This window comes from Apiospora hydei (assembly GCF_038363865.1).
Source record: "Apiospora hydei strain CBS 114990 chromosome Unknown utg000009l_segment0_segment0, whole genome shotgun sequence".
Taxonomy (NCBI): Eukaryota; Fungi; Ascomycota; class Sordariomycetes; order Amphisphaeriales; family Apiosporaceae; genus Apiospora; species Apiospora hydei.
The window spans coordinates 587,095-613,774 of NW_027117368.1; the positions used below are offsets into that span (position 1 = coordinate 587,095).

The 26,680-nt window shown below is 56.6% G+C and overlaps 9 protein-coding genes across 9 annotated transcripts; 3 read left to right on the forward strand and 6 right to left on the reverse strand.

Moving 5' to 3' along the window:
• Positions 1–95: 95 nt before the first annotated feature.
• On the reverse strand, positions 96–4,328 carry PG997_011946 (uncharacterized protein; the record flags this gene model as incomplete). The annotated part of the gene is made up of 4 exons (XM_066816261.1): positions 96–739; positions 1,706–2,066; positions 2,126–2,428; positions 3,423–4,328. 4 exons carry the CDS (start codon positions 4,326–4,328, stop codon positions 96–98), a joined length of 2,214 nt encoding a protein of 737 aa, XP_066661953.1.
• A 1,068-nt stretch (positions 4,329–5,396) lies between these two features.
• Positions 5,397–6,115, reverse strand: PG997_011947 (uncharacterized protein; the record flags this gene model as incomplete). The annotated part of the gene is made up of 2 exons (XM_066816262.1): positions 5,397–5,932; positions 6,010–6,115. 2 exons carry the CDS (start codon positions 6,113–6,115, stop codon positions 5,397–5,399), a joined length of 642 nt encoding a protein of 213 aa, XP_066661954.1.
• A 2,522-nt stretch (positions 6,116–8,637) lies between these two features.
• Positions 8,638–8,952, reverse strand: PG997_011948 (uncharacterized protein; the record flags this gene model as incomplete). Its single annotated transcript, XM_066816263.1, has 1 exon — positions 8,638–8,952. One exon carries the CDS (start codon positions 8,950–8,952, stop codon positions 8,638–8,640), a length of 315 nt encoding a protein of 104 aa, XP_066661955.1.
• Positions 8,953–9,047: 95 nt separating this feature from the next.
• PG997_011949 (uncharacterized protein) lies at positions 9,048–9,835 on the reverse strand (the record flags this gene model as incomplete). The annotated part of the gene is made up of 3 exons (XM_066816264.1): positions 9,048–9,410; positions 9,498–9,706; positions 9,784–9,835. The coding sequence occupies 3 exons, from the start codon at positions 9,833–9,835 to the stop codon at positions 9,048–9,050; spliced, it is 624 nt and encodes a 207-aa protein (XP_066661956.1).
• Positions 9,836–10,782: 947 nt separating this feature from the next.
• PG997_011950 (putative D-lactate dehydrogenase (cytochrome)) lies at positions 10,783–12,851 on the reverse strand (the record flags this gene model as incomplete). Its single annotated transcript, XM_066816265.1, has 3 exons — positions 10,783–10,875; positions 10,982–12,429; positions 12,680–12,851. The coding sequence occupies 3 exons, from the start codon at positions 12,849–12,851 to the stop codon at positions 10,783–10,785; spliced, it is 1,713 nt and encodes a 570-aa protein (XP_066661957.1).
• Positions 12,852–14,494: 1,643 nt separating this feature from the next.
• PG997_011951 (uncharacterized protein) lies at positions 14,495–15,803 on the forward strand (the record flags this gene model as incomplete). The annotated part of the gene is made up of 4 exons (XM_066816266.1): positions 14,495–14,578; positions 15,337–15,423; positions 15,611–15,676; positions 15,768–15,803. The coding sequence occupies 4 exons, from the start codon at positions 14,495–14,497 to the stop codon at positions 15,801–15,803; spliced, it is 273 nt and encodes a 90-aa protein (XP_066661958.1).
• A 1,193-nt stretch (positions 15,804–16,996) lies between these two features.
• PG997_011952 (uncharacterized protein) lies at positions 16,997–17,618 on the forward strand (the record flags this gene model as incomplete). The annotated part of the gene is made up of 2 exons (XM_066816267.1): positions 16,997–17,227; positions 17,448–17,618. The coding sequence occupies 2 exons, from the start codon at positions 16,997–16,999 to the stop codon at positions 17,616–17,618; spliced, it is 402 nt and encodes a 133-aa protein (XP_066661959.1).
• A 1,382-nt stretch (positions 17,619–19,000) lies between these two features.
• On the reverse strand, positions 19,001–21,234 carry PG997_011953 (uncharacterized protein; the record flags this gene model as incomplete). Its single annotated transcript, XM_066816268.1, has 4 exons — positions 19,001–19,826; positions 19,886–20,268; positions 20,349–21,063; positions 21,119–21,234. Coding segments are annotated over 4 exons (2,040 nt in total), but the record flags the coding sequence as incomplete, so codon positions are not given.
• Positions 21,235–23,236: 2,002 nt separating this feature from the next.
• PG997_011954 (uncharacterized protein) lies at positions 23,237–26,667 on the forward strand (the record flags this gene model as incomplete). The annotated part of the gene is made up of 2 exons (XM_066816269.1): positions 23,237–25,069; positions 25,093–26,667. The coding sequence occupies 2 exons, from the start codon at positions 23,237–23,239 to the stop codon at positions 26,665–26,667; spliced, it is 3,408 nt and encodes a 1,135-aa protein (XP_066661961.1).
• Between the last annotated feature and the right edge of the window lie 13 nt (positions 26,668–26,680).

Here is a 26,680-nt window from a genome sequence, read left to right on the forward strand (position 1 = left end):
GTGTCGCATACTTAACCATGGTATCATGAACCTTTTCCAACGGCAAAGTAATACGCATGCCTGTCTAGTCTAGTACGGATATTAGCGTACTCTCCTCAAACATCCGGCCCAGCCTCGGTAACATCCGCGACCACGGTCGTGAACTCGTCAAAGAGGGCCAGCTGGTCGAACTTGAGCGCCAGCTCGTGGACCCGGGCGCGGTCCGGGTCCGTGATGGCGAGGTCGAAGTCGACGATGCACGAGTTGAAGACGTGCGCGCTGATGAGGTGGTGCTGCCCGCTCTCGCGGGCGACGTCCTCGATGATCCGCAGCGCCTCCGCGCTCGCCAGGTTGCCGCTGTCGACCGCCATGGCCAGCATCGCCTTGATGACGTCGAGCCACATCGGGTAGCGCTTGTAGAGCTCCTGCAGGTACTTCAGGCTCAGCCGGAAGTAGAAGCGCCACTCGTTTGCGTCGTCGGCGTCGTTTCCGTTTCCGTCTCCGTGGTTTCGGCGCGTCGTCGCCGCCTTCATCAGCGCGCTGTTGAGGTGCATCATGCCGCAGCTCAGGATCGGGCTGTAGAGGCTCGACTGCAGCTGCGAGACGTAGATGTACAGCAGCCGCTTCAGCTGGGTCATGGACGCGTCGAAGATCTTGTCCGGGGTGCTGTCGGCGGCGGCGAAAGACTGCAGGCGCAGGGGTGGCGGCGGAGCCGAGGAAGGGGCGGAGGATGTATAGGACGGTGCCGTGGTACAGACAGCTGCAAAAAGAAAAAGATTGATGTGGGTTAGTTGCATGGCCTTCTTCTTTTTCTTCTTTCTTCCGCTTTATGTTCTTTTATCAGACCCGGTTGCGGCTGGCGGAAACTGACAATAGCAAGTATATGTGTGCAGGGCTGTGGTTGCCGCATGCGAGCTCTTTGGGCAACGTATCGGCCCAAGAGAGCAGAGATTGGAGCTTTGTTTCCGCAAAGGCCAGAGAGGGCAGCGACGCGTCCGGATCTCCCTCGGTGCAATGGTATACGAGATATAGTTCATGGGTGATGATGCAGAACCTGCTAAGGGCACTGAATGTGTGCCCCATATACGCCGGTAGTTGGTAGGGCGGCCAGAAAGGCGGGCGCGGGTTGGGCGTGTGAAGATCCCCGTGTCCGGGAATGGGAAATACCGGAGGGTGTTCGATGGGCTTGATTGCATAAAAGATTGCGTGAATCCTATGTATCCGTGGGAGCTATCAGCACGGGGGATGGGATCAAGGGGTCAGGGCAGGGGCCTATCTACACATGGACGGGCTATACGCGCAAGACTCACGTCAACCAATTGAATGCTCCCCAGGCCACTTGGGCCCTTTCTCTAAGCTGGTCCGACGATAGCTGGCGCCACGCCTCCCATTGATCTTCTACGTCGTGGGTGTGACTGACACCAAAGAGGCCAGTCTCCACCGCCTTGCGGCGCGCGGTCGCGAACAGATCGAGCGCCAGAGTTTCCCTGCCGGCCATCGTACTCCCGAACCCGAACAGCAGGGTGGCTGCGATGGTTACCGGCCTATTATCCGCTCCTTCTGCCCGATACAATTTTTGGGCCTCGTGGAATAGTGCCGGGATGAGCGAGCTCGATTTGATATCTACCGATGTAAATGATTGCTGAAAAGAGGTAAACAAAGTAGACCGTGAGCGGGTGACCGAAAAGGAACATTGGTAACGAGGGGAAATCGCCATGCAAGCCACTCACGCATGCCATGTACAGCAAAGCTACGACCAGGAACGGGGAGCAAAAGTCGACCCGCTGGTAGACCAAGCTGTCTACGACCAAGTCCGCATCGAAGACGCCAAAGAACGGATGGTCGGATTCGAGATAGAGGGAGATGGCGCTGGCGGCGAAGACGCTGTCCAGCGGCACTCGGGTCCAGTAGCCGATGTTGAGGTGTTTCAGGCGCTCGTCGCAGTATTCGGGGGTCTGAGAAGGTCCCGAGACGGAGGATACGGTGGTCGGGGGATGCCCTGCCAGGGCGACGACAGCGCGCTCTGGCCTTCCCAGGCGTCTGTCGGGGTCGTCGTTATCGGGGCGGGACCATGATGCCGGTGGGAGCTCCGCGTCGCGGATCGGAGCAAGGTGTCGATGTCCATGTTTTTCGTGTCGAGGGGCACCAGGGTCGGGTAGACCATGCCGTGGAGGAAGGCGAGCTCGAATTCGATGGAGGAGCCGGTCGGGGGCATCAGGCCGCGGGCGTGCCGGAGATCGGAGGGGCGGGCCCTTTCGGCCAGACTGCCCTGGACGGAAGCGAGGACCTGGGAGGCATCGGACGAGGTCCTCAGCTGCCGTAAAATGTTGTTGGCCTCGTGGGCGGGGACGGTCTGGAGGTAGGCCAGGAAGTCGGTGTGCTCGCCGAGCTCCTGCGTCAGCCTCTGGACCTGGGCCTGGAGCCCTGCGATCGTCCGGCCCTTGTCTTCCTCGGGGTAGTGGCATTCCACCTTTTGATTTGTGCAGCGGCTGCAGACCGGCCGTTTCCCATCGCACTAAAAGGCCGCCCCGTGCAAAGCGCAGGGCTTGTTTTTAGCCTAGGGGTTTTGGGTGGAGGGCTTGGAGGGCTTGGAAGAGATGGCGAAACCAGGTGTGTAGTCAACGGGGGAAGGACACTCACTCACTTTGCTCTTCTTGAGGCGGCAATTGCCGCAGGCCATGTGGCTCCGTTGTCGCTTCTCAGGCGGTGGTTGCGAGGGCTCGGGGGTGGTCGGCCCTCGTCCTGGACTGGAGCCGGAACCAGGGTCCGGTATCGTTTGCTCATTATGCTTAGCCAAACCCTAAAAGGCTACGGCAGCGAATAGTTGGTATCACGGACTCTATACCATTCTTATACCTGGCATGTATGCGTGGGATTGCCCAATGGACTTGGGAGATGACGCTGGGCTATTATTAATCTGACCAGCTCCCCCGCCCCATTTGCAAATCTCCGATCTGGTGTACCGCTAGAAATATGAAAGAAGCAACGAGAAGACCAGGCCCTTGGGATCGTGGGTGTCAGCATCGAGTGTTTCCACGCCTGCAGGGCTCAAAGGCCAGCTGTCTAACTCGATATGGATGTGCCCTGCCTCCGTCTGCCCTTCTTTAGTCGCTTGGCGGAAACTGGAGAAGCCAAGATTTTGTCAAATGTGACTTACGATCAGGCATGATCCTTACTAGTCCGGGACCTGAGTCCGGAGCCAGTTCCGGACCAGTTAAAATGAAGAATTCTTCCTGTTTATTATTCTCCACTATTATACACGTTCAGATCAAGCCATCATCGCCTACCCACACCCTGGAAGTGATCGTCCCTAGGACCAGTCTGTTAATGGGGTGCAGAAACATTGCCACTGCATGGATGGTCTGCATCCAACCCTCCATTGCGTCTTCGATGACGGGTTGTTAAACAGCCCTTCATGGCCAATAGTTGTCTGCAACTCGTACGCGACGAGCGGCCATCCCGCGCCGCAATGACACGGGAGTAGCGGCAGCACAAGCTGGGGATACCGCGTGAGCTTGCACGGCGTGTGCCTCTGCCGCTTGGTCATCCGCGACGTGCTCTTCCTCGGCGGCGTGTTCCTCCTTTTCCGCGTTTTCCTCCGCCGCCGCATGTTCTTCAGCTGCCGCATGGGCTTCAGCTACCACATGGGCTTCGGCTGCCGCATGGGCTTCGGCTGCCGCTTGGGCTTGGGCTATCACATGGGCTTCGGCTGCCGCATGAGCTTCCTTTGCCGCTTGGTCTTGCTCGGCGTGTTCCTCTGCCGCAGGTTCTTCGGCTGCCGCGTGTTCTTCCTCTGCGGCATGTTCCTCAGCCGCCGCGTGTTCTTCGGCTGCCGGATGCGCTTCGACTGCTGCATGAGCTTCGGCTGCCGCATGGGCTTTCTCTGCAGGTGCTGCGTGACACGGTGGGCAAGGCGGAGCAGGATGGCAGGCGGGTGGCGGAGCATGACCGGGGGCAGCTGATGCCGCCGGAGCATGTGCAGAGGCCGAGCTGCTCGCCTGGGCTGAACTACTCGCCTGAGCTGAACTGCTCGCCTGGGCCGAGCCAACCGACGCGTGATGCGGAGGCGCCGGATGAGTACACGGAGCGCAGGCTTCGGCTGCCGGACAGGCATGGGCCTCGGCCGAAGGAGCTGGGTGAGCGGCAGCCTCTGGAGCGACGTCTATATTGGACCTGGGATTAGCAACAGCCTTTACACAGAGCTGGGCTTCGGGTATCTTACGAGCTTGCTTCTCGGCTACGAATACCACGGCACCATTGGCATGATGGGCCTGCTCAGCCGCAACGACCGAAAAGGTGATCAACAGAGTAACAGCGGCCTGCCGCAGCGTGAAAGTAAGAGGAACCATTGTCAAGATTGGATTGGAGTAGAGGGCACGGTGAGATGTGAAGATGACGAGTTACAATGCTGTTGGACAGTCGGAAGAAGCAGGATGAGTGATGAGGAGGCATCTGTATATCAGCATCTGTCTAGGAGCATGGTATTTATCTATCGAATGGCAACAACTCTCACTCTAGGTGGGAGCATGTCTGTCCAGTACTACGAGCTGCCTTGGCTGTCACCGATGTGGATGGCATCAGTGACATCTGCCAGACTTCAACACCACAACAGTTGATCAGGTTTTACATGACAGGTTCAAAAGGAGCGGGCTGTGTCTCATTGAGACTGCCGTTGTTCGAGTTGCTAGCCTTTTGAGGATGCCATGCTGTACGAGAATGGTCCCAACACCAAAAGCTCGGTGTAGTGATTCATGGACAATGGCCACTATTCAAGTTGAGATCACGCCTGACAGCGTCGGTAACATAGGCATCCCACAGATGTATCAAGAAGAGCTGGTGGTGCACCTCCAAGCGTGGCCTATGTTGGGACGAAGAGCACTTGCGTCTGGTTCATGACTAGTTTTGGCTTGAATGAAACCTATCACTCTATTAACGCGTATGGAGACTCGTAACGCCGAAGAAGAGACATGCTACTACCCCTGAGGGGCTAATTTAACCCTGTTACTCTAAATAGGATCCCTGGCGAGGAGAGTTAAACTAACGCACGTTGCGTCGTACTGACATTCCACAACATAAGTAGCTAAAATAAATGGTGGCTGGGAAACGCCTCGTGGTGGATCTCATCCTATGTTTGCCAAGTCTGCACCTGCAAGGCGTATGTCAAAGTCAAGCCCAATGTCTGAGCGCAGCCGGCTTCCGTGAAACCAGGAGATCTGATGAATGATTCAAGCAAGCCATTATCGCCTATCCCCGACCGCGAAGCTACGCATCTATGCCAGTACCAGTTCAATAAAGCAATAAGTAGGTAGTAGTTATAATACAATGGTTCGGCCATGGGGAGTATTGCGTCCCGCGCCTCCCAGCGTCCGGCCTCTCGACCACAACAAGGTGAGTCGAAGATATGTTATGTAGCCTCCTCACAACCAATGGCTTCCCGCAGCGCGTGCGTAGCGCCCAGCTGCCCGACGCCTCGCTGACACGGCCGTAGCGGCCGCGAAGTCGGCAGACCCGGTTTCGGTGCCTCTTTTCTCTGCGGGTCCTACTCGCAGCCCACGTTTTCCCGAGGCGGCCGTGACAGCAGTCGTGAAGTCGGCAGACTGGGTCTCCTCTTCTTCGTCCTCCTCTTCATCATCTTCGTCATCGTCATCATCCTCGTCGTCGCTCTCGTCATCGTCATCTTCTTCGTCGTCATCATCTTCATCTTCATCGTCTTCGTCATCATCCTCCTCATCGCTTTCCCCCTCATCCTCTTCGGTAGCAGCGGCCGAGGTTGCAGCGTCGACTTCTTCGTCCACTTCCGCAGACAGATCCGCATGGTCAGCTGCCGCCGCGGCCGCGGCCGAACTGTTCGTGGGCCCCGACTGAGTCAAGCCCGTCGACACGTCAGCGGCAGCAGCACATGGAGCGCAGGCTGGAGGCGGCGGGCAAGCGCATGCATCAGCCGCAGCGGCATCTGGCGTTACGTTAGAGATCGATCAAAATTGACTTCCAGCAACACTCAGAGGTGGCATAGGATATGGGTTTGCTTACGAGCTAACTCCTGAGTATCAGATTCGGCCTGTTTAGCTGAAGCGGCAGAGGAAGCAATCAGGAGCGCAACGGCGGCCTGTCGCAGTGAGAAGTGAATTGGAGACATTGTAGAAATTTGATGGTAAGACGCTTAGTCCAAGTTATTCGAAATAGTGAGAATGAGTCTGATAGATGATGAGATGCAGCTTGCCAGTCAATGGGAAGCTTGGTGGGTGGGCGATGAAGAGCTGTCGATCTCGTGAATATCAGGGCAGTAGGCTGGTATTTATCTGCATGCTGAAGGGTGACTACCCCCCTCTATAATACACTGGCTATATGCTCAAATAGCTGAAGCGATGTTGTTTACAAGCCAGAAAGTCACATTGCAACTCTCCGACAAAACAAGAGCTTTAGGCGGCCACCGGCGCGTTTGTTCGCTTGCAACTACCAGGCATTGTAGCTACGCGAGCTGGGCTGTTCGGGTGTGCATTTGAATTAATCGAAACCGAACGACTTGCGACTTCAAGAGGTGCTGTTGTTGCAGTATTCGCTGGGCGCTTTAAACTCTTTCGTTTGTGTGCCAGCGTCGGTTCCAGCCTCAACACCAGCGCCGGCTATTTTGTGAAAATCACCAACTCGAGAGTTATAACCGACGCGGTCGGTATGAGTAGCCGGGCTTTCAGCTCACGTGCCAACAAATGGCCGCTCACCTTGAGAGCTTTGGCTTGTGTAAGATGCGAAAAACCACTACTTACCGTCTGATCTACGACAAACCTTAAACTTGAGACGTGTAACCCAGAGGGAAAGGATGCAAGGTACATGAATCTTATCTCGTGACGTGCAAGTAAAAATCAGTGGTTTGAGCACAGTCGGACTTTCGTCGCAAGAAAATATCGGACGAGGTGATCGACACAACTCAAAAATAAGATGCGGCGCCAGGGGCATGACGCATTTGCAACGCGCTGAAATGCCCAAGCGTATCTACTGGGTATCAACCAAAGCGAAATGTGAGAAGAGGATGATTTAACCGAGGAGAAGGATTCTATCTGGCTCTCAAACGTACGACAGACTGGGTAATTACACGATGCGCAGTTCTCCTTCCCCTCCTGACTCCCTGCCTAGATGTGCAGGCAAGATCCCTTCAGCCCACTCCATGATCTGCAGTCTGTTACCGCAGACGGCAAAGTCCACCAGGTACCAAAACATGGCGGAAGACTCCTCAAACTGAATAAATCTACTTCACTGCGGTGGGAGTGAAGCTGCTAGCGATGGCGGGATATACTGGCTACATGGCTCTCTCAGCTGGTACATGAAGCTCATGGTAGTTTCGGTCCCCCTTTTCGCCAAGAGCTAAGGAGCGAGAGCTTCGTGCGTGAGGACAGGGTACTCGAGGACAATCCAAGGCCGACCGACATATGGGCTCTGGGGTTTTCCGTCTTCTCTCGGCTGGAACTCTAGAGTCACATCGGTGGCGATCCCTGCTTTTGCGGGATGGATCCTTAGCGCGCCCTGGATCTATCCGCCAAGGAATCTTGGAAGTAGTGGCGATCAAGTACTCTTCTTTCCAGGTTCTGGGGACTTTGTGATTGCCTCCTGCAACGCAGGCAGCAATATTGAAGGTTCCATGTCAAAATTTGGGGCTTTCCCCTTGTCTCTTCCTCACAGAGGTCAAAAGTTCTCCCTGCTATAGAAAAGGAAAAAAGAAAAAGCCGGACCAAAGTCCCCGGTCACATGCATCTCCGTCACTGTGGACGAGATGCAAAGATCCTAGTAGAAGCAATAAGACACGAGGATGTGGATATTTTAAGTCCGATGAGAGTGGGTTGGGTGTACGTCAAGCACTCGGCTACCCCCAGGCCTGCTTTCCAGTTTTCCTCTTCACGTGCTGTTCCAGCCGGACTGAAATCCCCGGAAACTGAAAGAGTCGAACTGCATAGAAATTACGTGGAAGAGCCCATTTATGAAGATGCTCGGTAGAAAAATCAGGCTACGGCCTGGAGGGGTACCAAGACGACTGACAGACTTCTACACGACTACAAACGGCCATTGTATCTTCCAGATACTTAGAACGCCACTCAGAGCGGAGGTATCTCGAACAACGGACTTGAATAATGGTGCACATTTTCCCGGTAGGTTGCTCGGCTGTTACCCATGTACGTCTGCAGAACAGGTCCTCGGACACACCGATCTGCCACTAGTAGCGGAGCTTCCAGGGCGGTGTTTGCCAAAAGGAAAGCGTTGCTTCTAGTGCCTACAACAGTTGGCGTCAGATCTGTCATACGGTATCTACATCCTTGGGGGCCAGTCACACTGCGAACATTGGACTGGGCAACTTTCGTTGCGGAAAGTCAAAGCTACACCAAATTCGGATTACCTATGTTATTTATTCATCACTGCGTACTGCAAGAGAAGTTGGTATATTCAAAGTATTGCAGTCATATTGATATGTTTTTGATATACTTACCTGATATACATAGCGCAGTCAACAATCAGAGCATCACAATGGTATAGTCAACTAGCTACCCAAATATATGCTATGAAAACTCGGCACTAACTACTTTCACGCAAAGGAGATACCCGACGACAAAAGTCACCCCATATAGCTCGCTATGATAACCCAACATACGATTGCCCCAAGTCCACGTGGCTTCACATCGTGAACCGGCGCTCGTAGAGATACCGGTAGTGCGGCATAGCCAAGTCCACCATCTCCCGAACCATTCCCACATCCTCCCCAAACTCCGCCTCCCAACCTCGCATCTCCGCGTCAAGATCCCTATTACTGCCCGCCCGGCTCGCATCGACCCCCGAAGACTCGATCAAGAACCGCTGGCTCGCGTAGTACGCCGGATGCAACCCGCCCCTCTCCTCCGCAGCCGGCGCCTCCCACACCAAGCAAGCCCGCGCCGGGTCGAGGCCGAGCCGCGCACACAAACAGCGCGCGAACTCGGGACTCTGCGTCATGAGGTCGTCCGCGTCCACGACGACCGGCTCGATTCCCCCGCCCCGTGCCCGGTAGGCCTCGTACGCGCCGCGGACCCAGAGCGTGCTCGTGCTGATCAGGAAGTTGGGCCGGCCGCTGCCGCTGGGAGGCCCAGGGCGCCGAGGACGCGGTAGGCCGAGGGCACGGCCAGGCGCGGGTCGCGGATCGTGAGGACGGGGATGGTGCCGGAGGCGAAGAGGAGGTCGTCCGGGATCGGGTTCACGCTGTCGATGGACTCTAGCAGAGCGTCGCACAGAGCTCCCTTGCCCCTCTCGTCGCTGCTGGACTTGCCGATGTTATTGCCACTGTCTCCGCCTGCCGCTGCTACTCCGGCTGCTACTATTTCGGACTCGGTGGGTGATGGGTTGTGGATGACCTTGAGCACCTTCTCCGGGGATACTAAAGAGAACGGATGGTCTTGCAGGAGCAGTGTTTTCCCCTTATTCAATTGTAAGAACCCGGGTAAGTCTTCTTACCGAAACCATGGAAATGGGGGGGGTCTAGGTCTAGGTCTAAATCTACTTACCTTGTCACGACAATCCTGGAGAGCCAACCGCCAAGCCGACACGCCCTTTTCAATCGCCCTATCAAAAGCAGACCGCGCATCGCTCGACATGCCGTCGGCCCAGGCTTCACCCATCAACCATTCGACCTGCGCCCCTCGGGCCGGGCCAAACGTGTTGTCGAGTATCTGGAGGTTTGGCTGCTTGCTGAGTATGCGGCCCAGCAGTTGAGCTGGAAGCAATTACTATGTTTTAGCAATGCGATCGGGGGTGCTGTGTGCTATTTTATATCAAACGATGAGGGCTTACCGGCAGAACGCGGCTGGTCGAACAGCAGAATCTGAGATGGTGGCATGGCCATTGCGAAGAGCGGGCAGAAGCAATATATGCACGAAGGTCGTTGCTGTGTATAGCGTCAATTCAGTAGTGGCATCTGCTATCAAAGGGATGAATTTGGATGGATTTAGATTATTATAATGCTCGCCAGATAATACCACTGCCTTGCCGGACATTAGGCAACGACGTTGTACGCGACACAGCTTACGCACTTGATACGTTTTAGAGATGCAGGATTTTGTCAATCACGGAAGTCTTTTGTCTAGCGGCAGGCAGCCATTAAAACATATCGCGGTTTCAAATCTGACGGAGCTAGGCAAGCTTAAAGCGCGCTTCCCATTGACTCGTATTCACCGTGGTAATATAATAAATCATAGGGGCATTTATATTTTCCACACCACCCCCTTTTACACCAATTCCCAGTGCCAGCAGGTATGAGCATGTATTATAAAAAGCGCATGAGTAAAAGGGGCCCTTTATTAAATGAGATCTTCCCTATTCCCTTGGCAAGCGCTTTTTACTCTAATATAGTGGGATGCATCCAGATAGGATAAAACATAATCATAAACACGTATCTGTATAACACGTATATCAGTGGGAGTAAGTACGATCCAGCATCGAAGCTATACTACGATAGTCATGTGATTTAAGGAGACGGATCCCCAACGATCTGTATCTGAAACACATGATGATCTTTCCACCATCGTAAGTCCCAGTCCCAGTGTCGGTCTACCTGTGAGGATTCTACAGATATTGTCTGTGTACGATGCCGAAGCCTTTCACCTCTGGCACATTGCCTCTTTACCCACACCGCTGGTCGCTGGGCTCGAAATTTGCTGTTGTTGTATTCTTCTTGTATTTGGCTTTGTCCGTTTCATATGGAGATGGCGTTCGTTTATATACACGTTGCAACCAGCAGTCCAAGGCACGACACAATACCGGCCAGATGTTACTACACCATCCTCCCCCAGTCTACCACTCGGCCACCTCACCGGCCTTCGGCTTCTGGATCCTGATGACCTTGTCGCAGTTCAGTAGGCAGAGAGGATCGAGAGCCAGTTTGAGCTATTTGCGTGTTGCGATATGTTAGCAATCCCATCTCACTCAATCGGTACGAGCAAATGCGTGGCAGGGGATAAGTATTGTCTGTGTAGGGGGAAGAAGAACAAACCTTTCGCATGGTATCCACGGTAGTATCGCCCAACTCGTGAGGCAAGTAATCCCGCTTGACCAGACCGACGCCGTGCTCGCCCGTGACGGTCCCCTCCATCTCGACCGCCTTCTTCACCATGCGGTGGACCAGGTCCTCGGCGTCGAGCCGCTGCTGGTCGTTGGAGAGCAGGATGATGTGGAAGTTGCCGTCGCCGACGTGGCCGACAATGGTGCCGTACATGCCGCTCCGCTTGATGTCGTCCTTGGTCAGCTCGATGAGCTCCGGCAGGCGGCTCATGGGCACGGCCACGTCGCCCGTCCAGACGCGGTCCCCTTCCTTGGCCATGGCCTGCGTGCTCCAGAGGGCCTCCTTGCGCGCGCTCCAGAGCTCGGCCTTTTCCTCCTCCGTCTTGGCGAACTCGAAGCTCTGGCTGCCCGTCGACCGGGCCATCTTCTGCACCAGCTCGATCTGCTCCTTGACGCCGCGCTCGGTGCCGCTGAACTTGAAGAAGAGCGTCGGCGACTCCTTCCAGACCTTCTTGGTCATGCCCGCGTGGTTGATGCACTTCATCTGCTCGTCGTCGAGGATCTCGACGGCGGCCACGGGCACGCCGTCGCCCACGACGCGCGCGACGCAGTCGGCGGCCTGCCGGATGGTGCCGAAGGAGCAGACGGCGACGCTCGTGCTCTGGGGCTTGACGGTGATCTTGAGGGTGGCCTCGGTGACGAGGCCGAGGGTGCCCTCGCTGCCGATGAAGAGCTTGGTCAGGTCGTAGCCGGCCGAGGACTTGCGGGGCCGCTGGCGCGTCTTGATGACGGTGCCGTCGGCGAGCACGACGGTGAGCGAGAGGACCCACTCGCGCATGGTGCCGTAGCGGTAGGCGTTGGTGCCGCTGCAGCCGGTGCCGATCATGCCGCCAATCATGGCGCCCGGGCCCGGGTCGGGCGGGAAGAAGAGGTTGTCCTGGGCCAGCTGCTCGTTCAGGAGCTCCCAGCCGACGGCGGGCTGGACGACGACGTCCAGGTCGTCCTTGTGCAGGCTGATGACCTTGTCCATGCGGCTGAAGTCGACCGAGATGCCGCCCCGGGTGGGGGTGAAGTGGCCCTCGAGGCTGGTGCCGCCGCTGTAGCCGACGACGGGGATCTTGCGCGAGTGGCAGACCTTCATGATGCGGGAGACCTCGTCGGTGGTGGCGGGGTATACGACGGCGAAGGGCCGCTCGGAGTCGTGGGCGCGGTAGGAGGACCAGTCGGAGATGGAGTGTGTATGTAAGTCATGGTCGATGGTGCTAATGTTTTCCTTGCCGACAATATCGGCGAAGTCGGTCCAGGCCGCCTCAAGGTTGGCCTTGCCCAGGTTGTGTCGCAAAGGACGAGCTTGCGACAGGGGAGCAGTCGAGTGGGGGTCGGGATCCTGGGGACTCAGGGTGCCCATCCAGTAGGCACCAGCAACACCGGCGACGAACACTGTACAAGAGAAGAGTGGTGGTTAGCTCTGGAGCCTTCGCATGCATGCGGGGATCGTGCCATCTCCAGCTTCACGGAAAGCAGTGGCTTGGCGCGAGAGGGATTGGAGGCAATAGCAGTGTAGAAAAAGAGCCAATCGCAGCGACATACTGAAAGTGATGGCCCAGTTCCTCGAGCCGGCGGCGTTCTCTCTTTGCACGGCGAACTTCTCCCCGTTCTTTCCTCTCGCGGACGATACGTGACGATATACTCTCCAGCATCTGGCCCTTGAAGCTTGGGCCGTTGGATCCTTCCTTTTCTGTCGCATAACATCGCAGAGACGAGCGGGCGAGGAGGCTGTTGGGGCATCGCGATCGTGCTGCAGCGGCTGCAGCGCGAGCCGGGGAGCTCGTGCTCGTGGCGGCGCCGAAGCTTCGTAACATGGTGTCGGGTTTGGCTTTGGCTCTGTCGCAAGACGGGGCGTGGCAGTATATCGGGCTCTTGGGAAACCAATGGTCAATTAAGTATCACCTCCGAGTGAGCATTGTCTCCGGGGCGTCTGCGGTTCGAGGGGGGAGTCGGGATGGGCGGGATGTGGCCGGAAATGTTGGCCGGTGGAAGCTCGTCAATTCGGTAGAAAATCACGACTTCGGGCGCGCGATAAGAGCTTTTGGCCCGATACAGCGAGAGTGGGAGGAGGTTGCAGCTGCAGTCCCCTGTAAAGCCAGCCCACCAGGACACCAAGACACTACCTCAGCAGCTCCACACCTCCACACCTTTCCCGTCCGGAGCGGGGTGTCGCTGTCTTCCCCCAATGGCATGTGGGTGGCCGAGACCAAGACACAGAGATGGCGTGCTGCAATTTGCCATCAGTTTGATCGCCTAACTATTTTAAATAAATTTACATACATACCTATACCTATACTGATGGGCAATACCAATGAGCAATATCTCTATTTCAAGGTCAATGGGAATCAGTTCAGTTCGAAAGTGTTGGAGATGAACAGCTACATGTATCCATCAGGCCCTCCCCCACCTGCAATGCCGGAAAGGACCACGTACAGCGACCTCAACCGAGATTGGGCGCGTGCCGGCGATCTCTCGGCAGCAATGCCCGGATCCATTCATCTGGACTATTTAAACCTCCGAGCATCAATCAAGGGGCAATGCGTCCTCGCTTTGACTGACGTGTGTGTGCAGCTTGGTGAAGTGCGGCGTTCTTGGGCAAACTAACAAAGCGAACCACCAAATTTGGCCCCCAAAAGAGCTGACCCCGTGGGGACACAATTCCCTCCATGAAAAACTGGATGGCACATGATACATAGAGACGCTGTTACGACACTGAATCAATCGCTTCGGATAGGCGTGACATTACCTTGAGGGGCGTAAAAGTGCTGCAATCCGTCCGGTATCCCAGCACTCTGCTTTTCTTTCTCTTGGACGCGCAGGATTGGAAAGTTCAGGCCAGCTCTTTGAGCATTGAGAGTGCATTGTCGACGCTCCTGCATGCACGATCCTTGATGGATTTAGATCGCCGTCTCCTCATCCTCCGAGCTCATGTCGCCTCGGGGCTTGGATCTGGATGCTCGTAGATTCGCTATGCACTTGCACTTGAGGACTCAGGGGCAGAAGAAACCGACATAAGGTCTCGGTCAAGGCGGCGCAGCATGACAATATACAATAGGGGCGCTATATTAGCCTGCCAAAGGAAGCCATCCTTTACGGCGGCAGCTATTTTGTTGGCTGTTTGTGGCTGGGCCAGCGGGACACAGGATCTGCAGGACTGGGTTCAACTTCCCATTGCACCATATCGGCGTTCCTGTTTATCGTCTCCTGATGAATCACAAGTCCTACGGGGTTCCCTCGCTGTCATCGTATAATAAGAACTGAATAGAGAAGCCTCAATCAGACCGTGTTTTCTTCATCACAGACAATTCACTGCAAGTAACACGGCGAAAGATTCCTTGGCCTAGCCACAAAACGACGTACCATATCCAGACTGGCCAAAGAGACCCTAGAAGGAACCCCCCGACAGCGAGATTGAAAGGAGAAAGAGAGAAAAAAATCGCATCCATATCTCGTCATAATGCACTTCACAGCCCTCTTTCTCGCGCTGGTCGCAGCTGCCCTCACTGCTGCTCTACCCACATCGAAGGACTACGGCGATGAGGTAAGCTCCTCATTTCTTTCTCGTTCTCTCTCCTGTGGACCACCAAGGTGTTGATAACTTCCCTACTTTCACTTTTGTTTCTGTTTTGTGATTTTATACCCCGTGTTCGTTTGTCCAAAAAGGTTGTGGGGTGTGACCATGTTGACAAGTACTGGACAGATATGCGAGAAGACGTGTTACATCGCCATCAACGGGCAATTAACTTGCTCGATGGATTGCCCCGAGGCGCCAGATGGCCAAAAGACTGGCCACGCGACCCGTTAGAGAGGGTGAGGGAGTGGGTTTCTCAACCGTCTGCTTTCCATCACACCTTGCTGGGCGGTTTGTTTACCTCGTCTGCTCTTGTTTGCGATACTGACGCCTTCTGAGTGTACTATAGAGTCGTCTCTATGAACGTGGCATCCATGGCCACACTACCCTGTGCATCTTGTTGAGAGGATTTGTGAGAGCTGGGCTTAGTTCTGGAGGAGTGTTAATTCGATAATACAGAGGCCAATGCAGCCATCAATGTACATAAAAAGTACCATCAGTCTATAATTCACGTACCTTCTTGGTCCTTTCAAACCGAAGACGATGGCTCTTGCTCAACTGCCTGCGGGGTTATTCATTTCTTTCCAGCTATCATCTTAGCATCAATTCTTCTCGAGATGAACAAGCTAAAAGGCAACAACTTCCTCGCATCCGTTTGAGATCCGACTCTTCCTTCTTTCACATCACTCACGACCAGATCCCGCAAAGTCGACCAACACCATCACCAGTACCCCGACCCTCCTCGCAAAATGCGCTTATCCCTGTCCTTTTTCCCCCACGGCCCTCCCAAGGACGAGCAGGAAGAATGGCTTGATGTAAGTCTTGTTGCTGAGCGTCCTCCAAGGCCCTTCTCTTCTATTATTTTTCTTCTTCTTCTCCCCTCCCTCTTTTCCCTCTCACTCCCTTTTCTTAACTCTGTCTCCCGTTTCCCCCCTTCTGTCGCTCCCTCCCGTTCCGCTCAGCAGACTTGACAGCGTTCAACTGACTTATGAACTACACTAGGGGTGCGAGGAGGTGTGTGTCGACGATCTTGGTATCAGCTCCAAGACATGCAGCATGTTGTGCCAGGTAAGTTTCGTGTTCTGGTCCCCTTTTCTCCCTTTTTCTCGTGACTTCCTCGCAACGACTCAACGGTGTCTAACTAAATTGAAAAAAACAGAGTGCGCTGCTCAAGGCCATCCTTGACGCCGCCTAATGACAGGACGGTCTTGCTGTAAACTCGCTGTTACCCTGAGCATGACGACCTTATTAGAATAAAGCCGGTCGTTGAGTTCAATGTTTCTTTTATAACCCATTTTGGTTACGACGATTTCGTCTAGTGGTTGGATTGTTTGAGGATTACCTGGGATGACAGCGATGTGGGAATCAGTACAAAGACGGCATGCTGTTGCTGAGAGGATCGCAATGCAGCTAGCTAGCTTGAAATCATGTTTTACTTTTATTTTTGCAGTTGAGCATGTTTTGACTAGTGATGTGTTCACCTGACTAGACGCTGTATGTGAACTCGTCACATTTCGTTACTCCTTAGAAGTATTCCAATATGCACGATTATCATATGTTGATAAAGACATAGTAAACACAACGCACTAGAGATACCACGTGTTTTAAGCCTGCTCCCTTGGAACCTTTACAGAATCTGGCATCCCTGCGCCTATAGATATAATTTAGATATACAGATAAATATACACACACCCGGAACTGAGAAAACTTTCCACACTCTTTAATTATCTCTCTATTCCTATTTTTCTTATATACATACTATTGCGCCTCTTGAAAACTGTAGTTAAGATAGCCCATTAAGTTAATTCCTTTTCCATTTACAAAGTAGATCTTACACACATTATGTATCCATTATCCGGTTCCAAAGGGAAAAAAAACTTTTTTTTCGACTCATACCAGCGCAGGCCAGCACCAGCAAGTGACCCAAAGGAAAAGGCAATGCTGGCCTGCGCTGGTATGAGCAGAAAAGCAAAAGAACTAAACAAACTCAAAGAAAAGGCAAACAACAGGACTGATAGAGAAAGCCATAGCCTGGCCGTTCACTCACTCCCCAAACTCGAATAATTATCTACTTGCATAGTTACAGCTCCCGCAGGTCGCCCCCCGAAAAAGTATATCTCAATAGCCGCCGAACCAGCCAGGGACCACGTAAACCCTCTCTCTCCTTTCCACCCTCCGGTCAACCACGGTATCTCCAACGCCTCCACGACTCGACGCCTCCATGCCTCGTATATATATACCTCCCTCCTTCCCTTTTCCCATCTGCTTGAAACTTCCTCCTCTCAGCATCACACACGCATACACACATACACCACTCACACCACTCACATTCACACCCAAACCCTCACCAGCCAAAAACCAAATTACCTTCGTCCACCCATCATCATCATGCAGCCCGCAGTTGCCTTCGCCCTGGCCGTCGCGGCCGTGGCCAACGCCTCCCCCTTTGGCCTCAGGCATGCCTCTCCCTCCCACGTGAGCGCCCATCCTTCCGGCGCCCATCCCAGCGCCCACCCCTCCGGCGCCTATGCCAGCGCCTACGACTCCGGCGTCGTCAACGCCCAAGCCGCCGCGCCCACTCCCATGCCTGAGGCCCCCGTGGGCTACTTTGGCGAGGAAGTAAGTCTTTAATGCGCAACCTACTTACCTACCTATCCCTACAAAATAAGAGCCTCCTTCCTTACCTCCTCTCCCCCTCCCCCGTCCTCTCTCCCGTCCCCTTCCCTCCCCTCGTCTTATCCCCCTCCTCCATCTCATTCAAGGGAAGGAAGGAAAAAAAGCTATGATAGTCCAGATTGAGCGATACAGTAACAGCTAACGCGTAACCCCCTGCATCCAGACCCCATGCTACGAAACCTGCATCATGAACGGCGAGACCATGGACGCCTGCCGCGTCAACTGCGAGCCCGCCGCTCCCGCCCCGAAGAAGCGAGAGGATATCTTCGCGCCCCTCTTCCGTCCCGTAAGTACCCTATCTACCTACCTATCTACTCCTTGCATACCTACGTAACCTTGGAAAAAACAATCCCTCTGCCATTCCCGCCAAAACTCCACAACAACAACGACAACGACAACGACACTGACTGCGAGGTAATAATACTAACCGCGAAACAACAGATCTGCCGCTTCTTTTGCATAGTCAACGGCAACGGCCCATCGAGATGCAATGAGGACTGCAAGGGGGCTCCTAAGTGGTGATGCCCCGTGGAAGACGCAACGGTCGTAACGCGGGGGAGGAGGAGAGGATCTCCGGGAAAACGCCACGTATCCGTTGTCCCGAGCAAGGAGGGCGGCTGAGTATGACCCTGTCTTGCCATGCATATTCAGGGGAATCTGTTCCGGCCGAGGCGTTTCTGGTACAGGCGGAGCGTCGGAAAAAATAGCGGAACCCTAAGCTGGGTGGTTTTTAGTTTTTATTTTATTTTCTTTTAATGTTAATGGTCTACCATAAACAGGGTTGAAACTCATCCAGGATTTCGTAACATTTTAGCTACAATAAACCTTGTCATTAAACTCGTTGTGCATTCTCCATGTGTTAAGTCTGCTTAGTTTTGAGACACTTGCTTCTGCTAGCCTAAGCTGGTATAAGTCGAAGAGCAAAAGAACAAGGGGGGAAAAACAAGAGAAAAAAAAGTTAATACCGACCTTCTCATCCACACAAAAGAAGAGACGCACATTCTACGAAATATTGCGCTTATTAGACTTTCAATTCTTAAGGTAACCCACCATACCTCGGAATCTTCAACTGTGAATAACGATATATGTTCTCATAGGCACTTCGTGTACTAGGCTTTTAATCTGACTGAGCAGCAACTACTACTGTTAAGCCAGGGGGAAAGAGCAGGGGAAAAGTAGAAGAAGAAAAAGAAGAATGAGTGAATAGATTTACGGCCCCAGTTCTCCAGCCCCCCGATGTTGTTACCCCATCACCACAATACTCCGACTTCGAGACCCAAGATCTCTCGAAATAAAGAGAAGCGGCGGCCAGGTCTGCCAAGACAACCCAGTTTGGGCATCACCTAAGTTTAGCGATACGAAAGGGCAACGATCTGGTGAGGGGGTAAAAGAGAAACTGCGCCGTAACAAAAGGAGTGGTCACGCAGTTCAAACTTCAAATCACGCGCATCGCCAGGCATATTGGATGAAGGTTACGCAAATAAAGCGAGACAATTAATTACTGTTAAACTTTTTTTATCTCAAACCCCAACATTCATAACTCATCATAGTCGTAAAGAGGTCTGTCAAGGCGATCAACCAGCACCCACGGGGGTATATCAGCCTTAGCGCGCTCTGGCAGTACGTCATTCATCATCTGCCATCATCTTCAGGAAAACAGGGGCTTCGCTTCATCTCAGCCCTTCCACCCCGTATTAACCAACTGCACAAAGAACCCCGGCGCCCCCTGGGGCCCGACCCGCCCCGCCCCTCCACGACGGCGAGGTAGGCCCGCAGCTCGTCGTCGCGGCTGATCTCGATGGTCATGCCCTCGCCCAGGATGCCCTCGACGCGCTCGCAGACCGCGGCGCCCGCGAACTCCTTGACGGCGATCTGGCGCAGCTCGGCAAACGTTCTGGTGGTCAAGGTCGAGATCCAGATGGGCGGGCCGATGTTCATGGGCGAGGACGGATGGAGCCGCAGGTACACGGCCACGGGCGGCGCCGGGCTCGGCTGGGTTTGGAAGGGGCTGGCGACGAACGAATTATGCGAGGGCGCTAGGGACTGGGCCTGAGCCTGGGGTAAGTGTGGCGCCATAAAGGACGGGGTCTGAGCGTGGTGAGTATGTGCGCCAATGTTTGGACCGTCCAATAGAACCGGGAGTGAAGTAGTGTCGATGTGCGGATCAATGGGCAGGCTATGGTCCAGAACGGCGCCAGGCATCATATGATGATGATGGTTCGGCACTGGACTCGCTGCTAGTGGCTGTGGTTGTCCAGAAGTTCTGTTCCGGACTGGCTGGGGCGCGTTCACCATTCTGTGGCCATGAGACTGGAGATGGTCCGAGGTCCGGATGGGGGACGTATCAGGATCTATGTGCATGCTCTGTGGAGTTGTCGGATCCGGTGTTAGTGTCAGTGTCGTGGGGGTGGTGGATCCCAGATGGGCTTGCTGAATCGGGGCGTAGTCGGGTTCGGCCAAGCATTCGTCAGATGGCGACATATGGGGAGGGGTGGCTGCAGTGACCCGAATGCGTTCCTCTGCGGCATGCGGCGCTCTGTGGCTGTTCGAAGGTGAATCGACGGCTTTGACGCAGCTCCTTTCTTCGGGTCCCTCCTCGACTGATCGTCTCGAAGTCGCTTGAGTATATCGCTGGCCATCACTTCCACCGCGTCCAGCTTCTGTTGGCGCATCGGATCACTGTATCCTGGAGCCGCCAGTATTCGTGGCAGCACGGCCGAAGTCGACATCCATTTCCTCTTTAGTTCTCCCCAGTGCTCTTTTCCCGCCTCGGCCTTGTTGCTGAAGTTGTCTTCCTTGAGGATAGCGACATACTCCTGGCGAATGGTCCGTGACTCCTCTGGGTTGATCTCGAGTATGTTCTTGGCTTCGGCAATCGACATCTTCTGCTCCGCCGTTCTCATGCGCTTGGTGACGTCGGTGCATATGACGTCCAGGGCGAGCCTTTTGCCGTCGAGATTGTCTTGGCTCGCCCACATGACCGTCTGCAGGTGGGCAATTTCCCTATGAGGATGCCTTTGACCTCTTCCCACCGCGTGGGGCCGGCCGCCGTCTTCTTACTTACCCCGGTTACCTCGCATATCCGCGCGAACCTGAGTCGCAATTCCCGGTAGAGGCCAGCGTCCAGATTGAGTATCGCTCTGCTCTCATCGATGGTGGTTTCGGAAGGGAAGCGGGACGGCCCCGGGGTGTCTGTCGAAAGATTGTCCCCTCCTCGGGTGCGTCGCCGGCATTTCCGCGCATTCAACCTTGCAGCCGCCGGTGCTTCCAAGTTCGGAGATGTTGTTTGCGACGACGCAGTGGACTGGGGTCGGACGTGGTCCTCGTACATGGTAGAGTCCGACATGGGTTCGTCGACGCCCTCCGTGTCGCTAAGGGTTAGATCCGGCACGGAAGACTGGGCCTTTATCTCACCATCCCCATGGCCGGCAGCCATAGGATCAGCCGAAAGTAGCGGGTTGGACTTGCGCAGCAGCCAGCGGTTCCGCGAGCGGACCCTCATGAGCTCCCGGTGCTTGATGTCGAAGCCATCCTCCTCGGTCAGGACCCGCAGCATGTCCTTCTGCGACAGATTCTTGGCCCATAGTTCCTGGATCCTCGCGACGAGGCGGTCATTTTGTGAGCCGGGTTCTGCTTGGAGGGGAAATCCCAGCGGCGGAATTGAATCTGGTAGGCACGTTTGCTGCCAAAGGAAAGGGGTCGGCATGTCAGTCGTGTTGGATGGAGACGAACGAGTAAGTGGGTAAAGGGACTCGGGTCCGGCGAGCGACAAACACCCACTTGGGGGGCTCGGCTGCTGCAGGGGAGCCAGATATTCGGGTCCCTTATCCGTACCTTGGAGCGAAGCCATGCTCGGACCGCATGATCTGCATGATCTCTTCCAGCGGCTTCTTCTCGTCGATGTACAGCCGGTAGCAGGCATCATGGTACTCATCCCAATTATACACCATGATGACGGGTCTTGGTCATGGTCTGGACTGTTTATTAGGCGTTGGCAGTGCGATCGGAAGCTGTCGCGGTCGCCGGAGCCCTTTGTTTTTGCGTTTCTGGTCGGAGCAGACAGACAGACAACCTTGAACCGACGCGCGGACTGTTTGAAAATTGAGCCGAGCTGTGGCTGACTCAGCAGCCGAGCGGCTCTCATCAAGCCACACGGAAGCCACACGGTCACAGCCACACCATGGAACGCGTCCGACTGGCTGAGCAGAAACGCACAGTACGTGTTTCATTGAGCATTCATCTCCACACCGTCCTGCTCGCTGTCGTCTCCAAGGTCACAACAAAGTGTGCGCCACTAATATTACCATGTTGCCTCGGTAAACAATATGAAATCTCGTCGCCGTGACTCATACTGTGTAACCACGAGGCGAAATGCCACTGAGTGTACAGACACATTCGACAGCGGATGAGGGTGGTTGATTCACTGTTTGGGCGAAGGAATTATAATTCAGGTGACCGCGTATAAGTAGAAAGCTTATATATTCAGCGGTTCCTCCTTTATAATCAGTCAGCCAATGTCGTGGCACGGCCGTCGTAATAGCCCAGGGACTACGTCGCTAGCATGCATCCACTCGAACGGCTGTCGATAAGAACCGCTACGATACCACGATAACTCTGAGCAGATGCGGATGCGGAGCAATGGTGTGATGATGAAGAGCTCATGGCTCGTAAACACCACCCATGCAAAAATGCAGAGAAGGCCCGGGCCGTGGCATCCTTGGGGGTCCCGGGTGGAGGAGACGCGCGCGACTGGAATGGGCGGTCGTTGTATGCTGCTGACATTCTGAACTGCATCGCTACATATGCGATGCCTTATATACATACGTGACACGATATCAGTACCATCCATCTGGACAGCCAGATCCATGGCCCTTCTTTTCCGGTCAGATATACTAAGGTTGAGCCGTTGGTGGATGTGTAATGTGATTGGCCCGCGGCCTGACGTGCTACTGATGTCAGGGAATATAAAACCGGGGCGGGCGAGAAAAAGGGAGCTAGGGGGCCAAAAGGTTGGGTAATGCTGAACCCTACGTCCAAGTAACGAGCTAGCTACTCCAGACCCAAGCTCACTATGACATACGTCCCTCATCATCACATCACAGTGGGTTCCCTTCTCCAACCTCGTCAGCCCATCGACCGCCCTGGCAAGCCTGAGTCTGCATATCCGGCTCGCGGCGCGAACCTGACGTATGCAATGCCCATCTGCAGCTGCAGGAAAAAGCCGCGCCCCTCCATTTTCCCACTCAATCCCGTCCCCCAGGCGAACCATCTCCCGGGGAAGTCGACCCATTCAGCCCTTCCAGGCTCTGGACCTTTTTGCTTCGACCCGGCGACAAGTCGGGTACGTGATGACGAAGCGGACCTGTCAAAAGTTTTGGCCTGTCACTTCCTCCTCCAGCCACTGAAACGACTGCACACCACACCAAAAGAGTGAGAAAAAAAAAGCTTTTTTTGTTTTTGTTTTTCCCTCCCTTCTTCCGCGGTAGTAGAACCAGTCCCTCCCGGCAGCTCCTGGCCCCTTCCTAGTCTGTAATAATAAGCCCGTCCCTATTGTCAGTGGATTCCGTCATCCGCGAGATCTAGACCACGCTGCCCACCAGATCACGCTGCCCGCCAGACCCAAACCCTACCTACCCTCATCCCTACCGCCCCCCCGTGGGATCCGTTTTGAAGGGGGGCACCCGTTGCCCAGCTGCTTCCTTGCTACCACCAAGATCAGCTCGGGAGATTGTCTCCTCCCTTTGACGCTCGCTGCATGGTATTATGTGCCGGCCTGGACTGCTCCTAGCCCATGACTGCCAAACTTGATACCACTACCACTACCACTACTACGCGTGCCCCCCTACGGTTACAGGCATTCCGAGAGAACGAAGAAGGAGAATAATCATACAGGCCTCATCCATTATACCAACCGCCAGCACCTCCACCTCCACCTCCTCCCACTCCCCCGATATGGAGCTCCACGACAGCAACAGCCACCACCTCGTAGGCTTCCCCCAACAAACGCAAGCGATGGCCAAGCCAAAGTCGGAATTCGACCCTTCCTCGGGGCACCTGCAGCTGGGACAGTTCGGGCCCCCTCCGCCCTTGGATACCCGACGTCCCCTCCCCAAGTACGAAGGCCAGGACCACCACGGCGGCGGCGGCGTCGCGCCCACCTCTTCCTCCGCCAGCGGGCTCACGCACCAGCAGGCCGCGCAGCGGAGGGAACAATTGAAGGCGAAGCGACGCGTGCCGGCCGCGCAGCGAAAGCGGACCAAGCTCAGCTGCGACTACTGCAAGACGCGGCGCTGCAAGTGCCAGCGCCTGGACCAGGGGCCGGCCTCGTCGGCCATGGACACGGGCGCCGACGACGAAGGGTTGACGCCCTGCAAGCTCTGCATCGAGGCCGGCATCCAGTGCGTCACCACCATGCCGCGGAAGCACCGCATCTACGGCAGCGTCGAGAGCCTCGACCGGCGCTACCGGGCCATCGACGCGCTGATCCGCGGCCTGCACCCGCAGCTGGGCGCCGAGCCCACGGCGGAGGAAGTGATCGCGTACGGGCGGGAGCTGGGCCTCGAGATGCCCGACTTCGACGGCAACGGCGGCGGCGGCGGCGGCTCCGTCCACAACGAGCCGCCCACGCCGCAGTCCGCGGCCACGACGACGACGACGACAACGACGACGACGGGCAAGCGGCAGCGGTCGGTGAGCGCGTCGGCGCTCATGTCGCCCGTCTCGCCCGAGGCCAAGACCATCAAGTCGGACCGGGACCGGGACCGCAGCGGCGACGAGGGCAGCACGAACCTGGTGCGGGACCCGAGCGGGCGGCCGCACTACATCGGGCCCGCGGGCAGCCTGGCCTTCTTCACGCGGCTGCGGAACCTGGTGGCGACGCGGTCCAAGTCGTCCTCGTCGGAGCTCAGCAGCGACCCGCACCCGGAGCACCTGACGGCGGACCTCATCGCCGACCCGACCATGGTCTACGAGGGCCACACGCAGCGCGACCGGCTGCGCCCGCCGCTGTCGCCCTCCATGTTCCGCGGCGACTCGCCCACCACCAGCTTCAGCGGCCACGAGGGCCACGCCAACACGTCCGAGCTGCTGCGCCACTGCGTCCCCTCGAGCAAGGTCAAGTTCCCCGAGCGCGACGTCGCCGACCGCTACATCGAGGCCTTCTTCCAGCACATGCACCCCAACTTCGTCCTCTTCCACCGGCCCACCTTCCAGCACGTCTACGAGGAGATCTGGCGGGCCGCGTCCACGGACCAGCAACAACACCACGGCGGCGGCGGCAAAGAGGGCGTCGGCATCGGCAGCGGCATCGGCATCGGCATCGGCCAGCAAGCCCCGACCCTGGACGCGAACCAGACGACCTACGTCTCGGCCGGCTGGCTCGGCTGCCTTTACATGATCTTCATCTTCGGCTGCCGGTCGCTGCCGCAGAACAACCAGACGCTCGACTTCCAGCGGCGCTACTACGCCGAGATGACGGGCCTGCCGCAGCTGCTCGTCACGCTCAGCCTGCCCAACGTGTGCGCCCTGATGCTGCTGTCGCTGCACTCGAACAACACCAACGACCGGACCGCGGCCTGGACCTACCACGGCGCCGCCTGCCGCCTCGCCGTCGCCCTGGGCATGCACCGGCAGGACGTGTCCGGGTCCTTCCACCCCATCACGCGCGAGCTCCGCAAGCGCGTCTGGTGGACCCTCTACTGCTACGAGCAGAACCTGTGCTGCTCCCTCGGCCGGCCCTCGGCCATCGACGACCGCGAGGTCGACGTCGACTACCCGGACGAGCACGTCCTGGCGCCCGCCCCGGCCAGCCCCACGGCCTCGCCGAGCAGCTCGCCAAGCTCTGGCGCATCGTCGGCTGCATCCGCCGCGACGTCTACGACCTCGCCCACTGCCCCGCCAGCCGCTACCACCAGGCCGTGCAGTACCTGCGGCGGCTGGTCGAGTGGCGGCACGCGCTGCCGGCGGACCTGCAGCCGACGCCGCACTCGCCGAGCCCGTCGGCGAGCAGCAACCGGCCGCCCGCGCGCGAGGAGGAGCTCCGGACCGCCTGGCGCTCCGTCCTGATCCTGCACATCGTGTACCAGTGCGCGCTCGGCCTGCTGTCCCGCCGCTTCCTCCTGCGCGAGGTCGAGGCGAGCGAGCAGGGCGTCGACCTCGGCGCCACGTCGGACGGCTTCGTCGTCACCCAGCTGAGCCGCGTCTGCGTCACGTCGGCCATGCGCGCCGTCAGCCTCTTCGTCGAGCTCTGGCGCGGCGGCGCCTTCAACGCCATCTGCTGGTTCGACGTCTACTGGGCGTACCTGACCAGCATGGAGCTGACGCTGCGGCTGGTGGCGCCCGACGCCGCGATGCCGTCCTCACAGCAGCAGCAGCAAAGGCCAACGTCGTCCGCCACTGTTGCTACTATTGCTACCGCTACTACGGAGTCCCATCAAGCCAGCTCGCCCATCGACGAAGCGGCCGCGGCCCAGCACGCCTGGAAGTTCCAGCCGCTCGCGACACAGCAGCAGCAGGGCGCGCAGCAGTCCCCGACGGCCGGGTCGCGGACGGACCTGGGCCGGGAGCTCGAGGCGGTCCTCACCCAGAACCAGCTGGTCGAGATGCACAGCGTGGCGGAGCTAGCGGACGCGGTGCGGCGGCTGCACGACATCCTCAAGACGGTCGAGATGAGCGGGACCAACGCGCGCTTCGCCAAGATCGCCAACGAGTTCGCCAAGGCCATGAAGCTCGTCGACGGCCGGCCCACGTCCACGCTGTTCGGCAACCCGCTCGGCTTCGAGCTCGAGGGCGTCCGGGCGGGAGAGAACCCGGCGACGCTGCGGCAGATGGGCCACCCGCACGAGGCGGAACACCAGCAGCACCAGCAGCGACACAGCACGGACAGTGGTGTCAGTTTCGCCCTGGGCAGCATGGAGGAAGAACTGCCGCCGCACCAGCAGCCACCGCAGCACCAACAGCAACAGCCACAGCAGCAGCAACACAACCACCCACCACAACCGATGGACCACCATCATACCCTCGCGTCGGCAAGCTGGCACAGCCTCCCCGAGCAGGCGCAGCCGCCGCACGCGCACCACCCCCTGGGGGCGCCCATGTTCGGCTCGGACTCGCGGCACCCGAGCTTGGCCGGCGTCGACTTTGTCTACTCGGGCGTCTTCAACCCCGCCACCGCCGCCGGCGCCGGCAGCAGCAGTGCCGAGGTGCCCACCACGAGCGCCGGGCCCGACATCCAGTGGGACATGGTGCTGGCCCCGGAGCAGTGGGAGCAGAACCAGAACCTCCTCACCGACATGACGGACCTGAGCTACCCGAACTGGGCCTTCATGGGCGGCGGCAGCAACGTGTACCCCTATATGAATATGGGACCTACGGGAGGACAGTAAATGCGACCGAGCC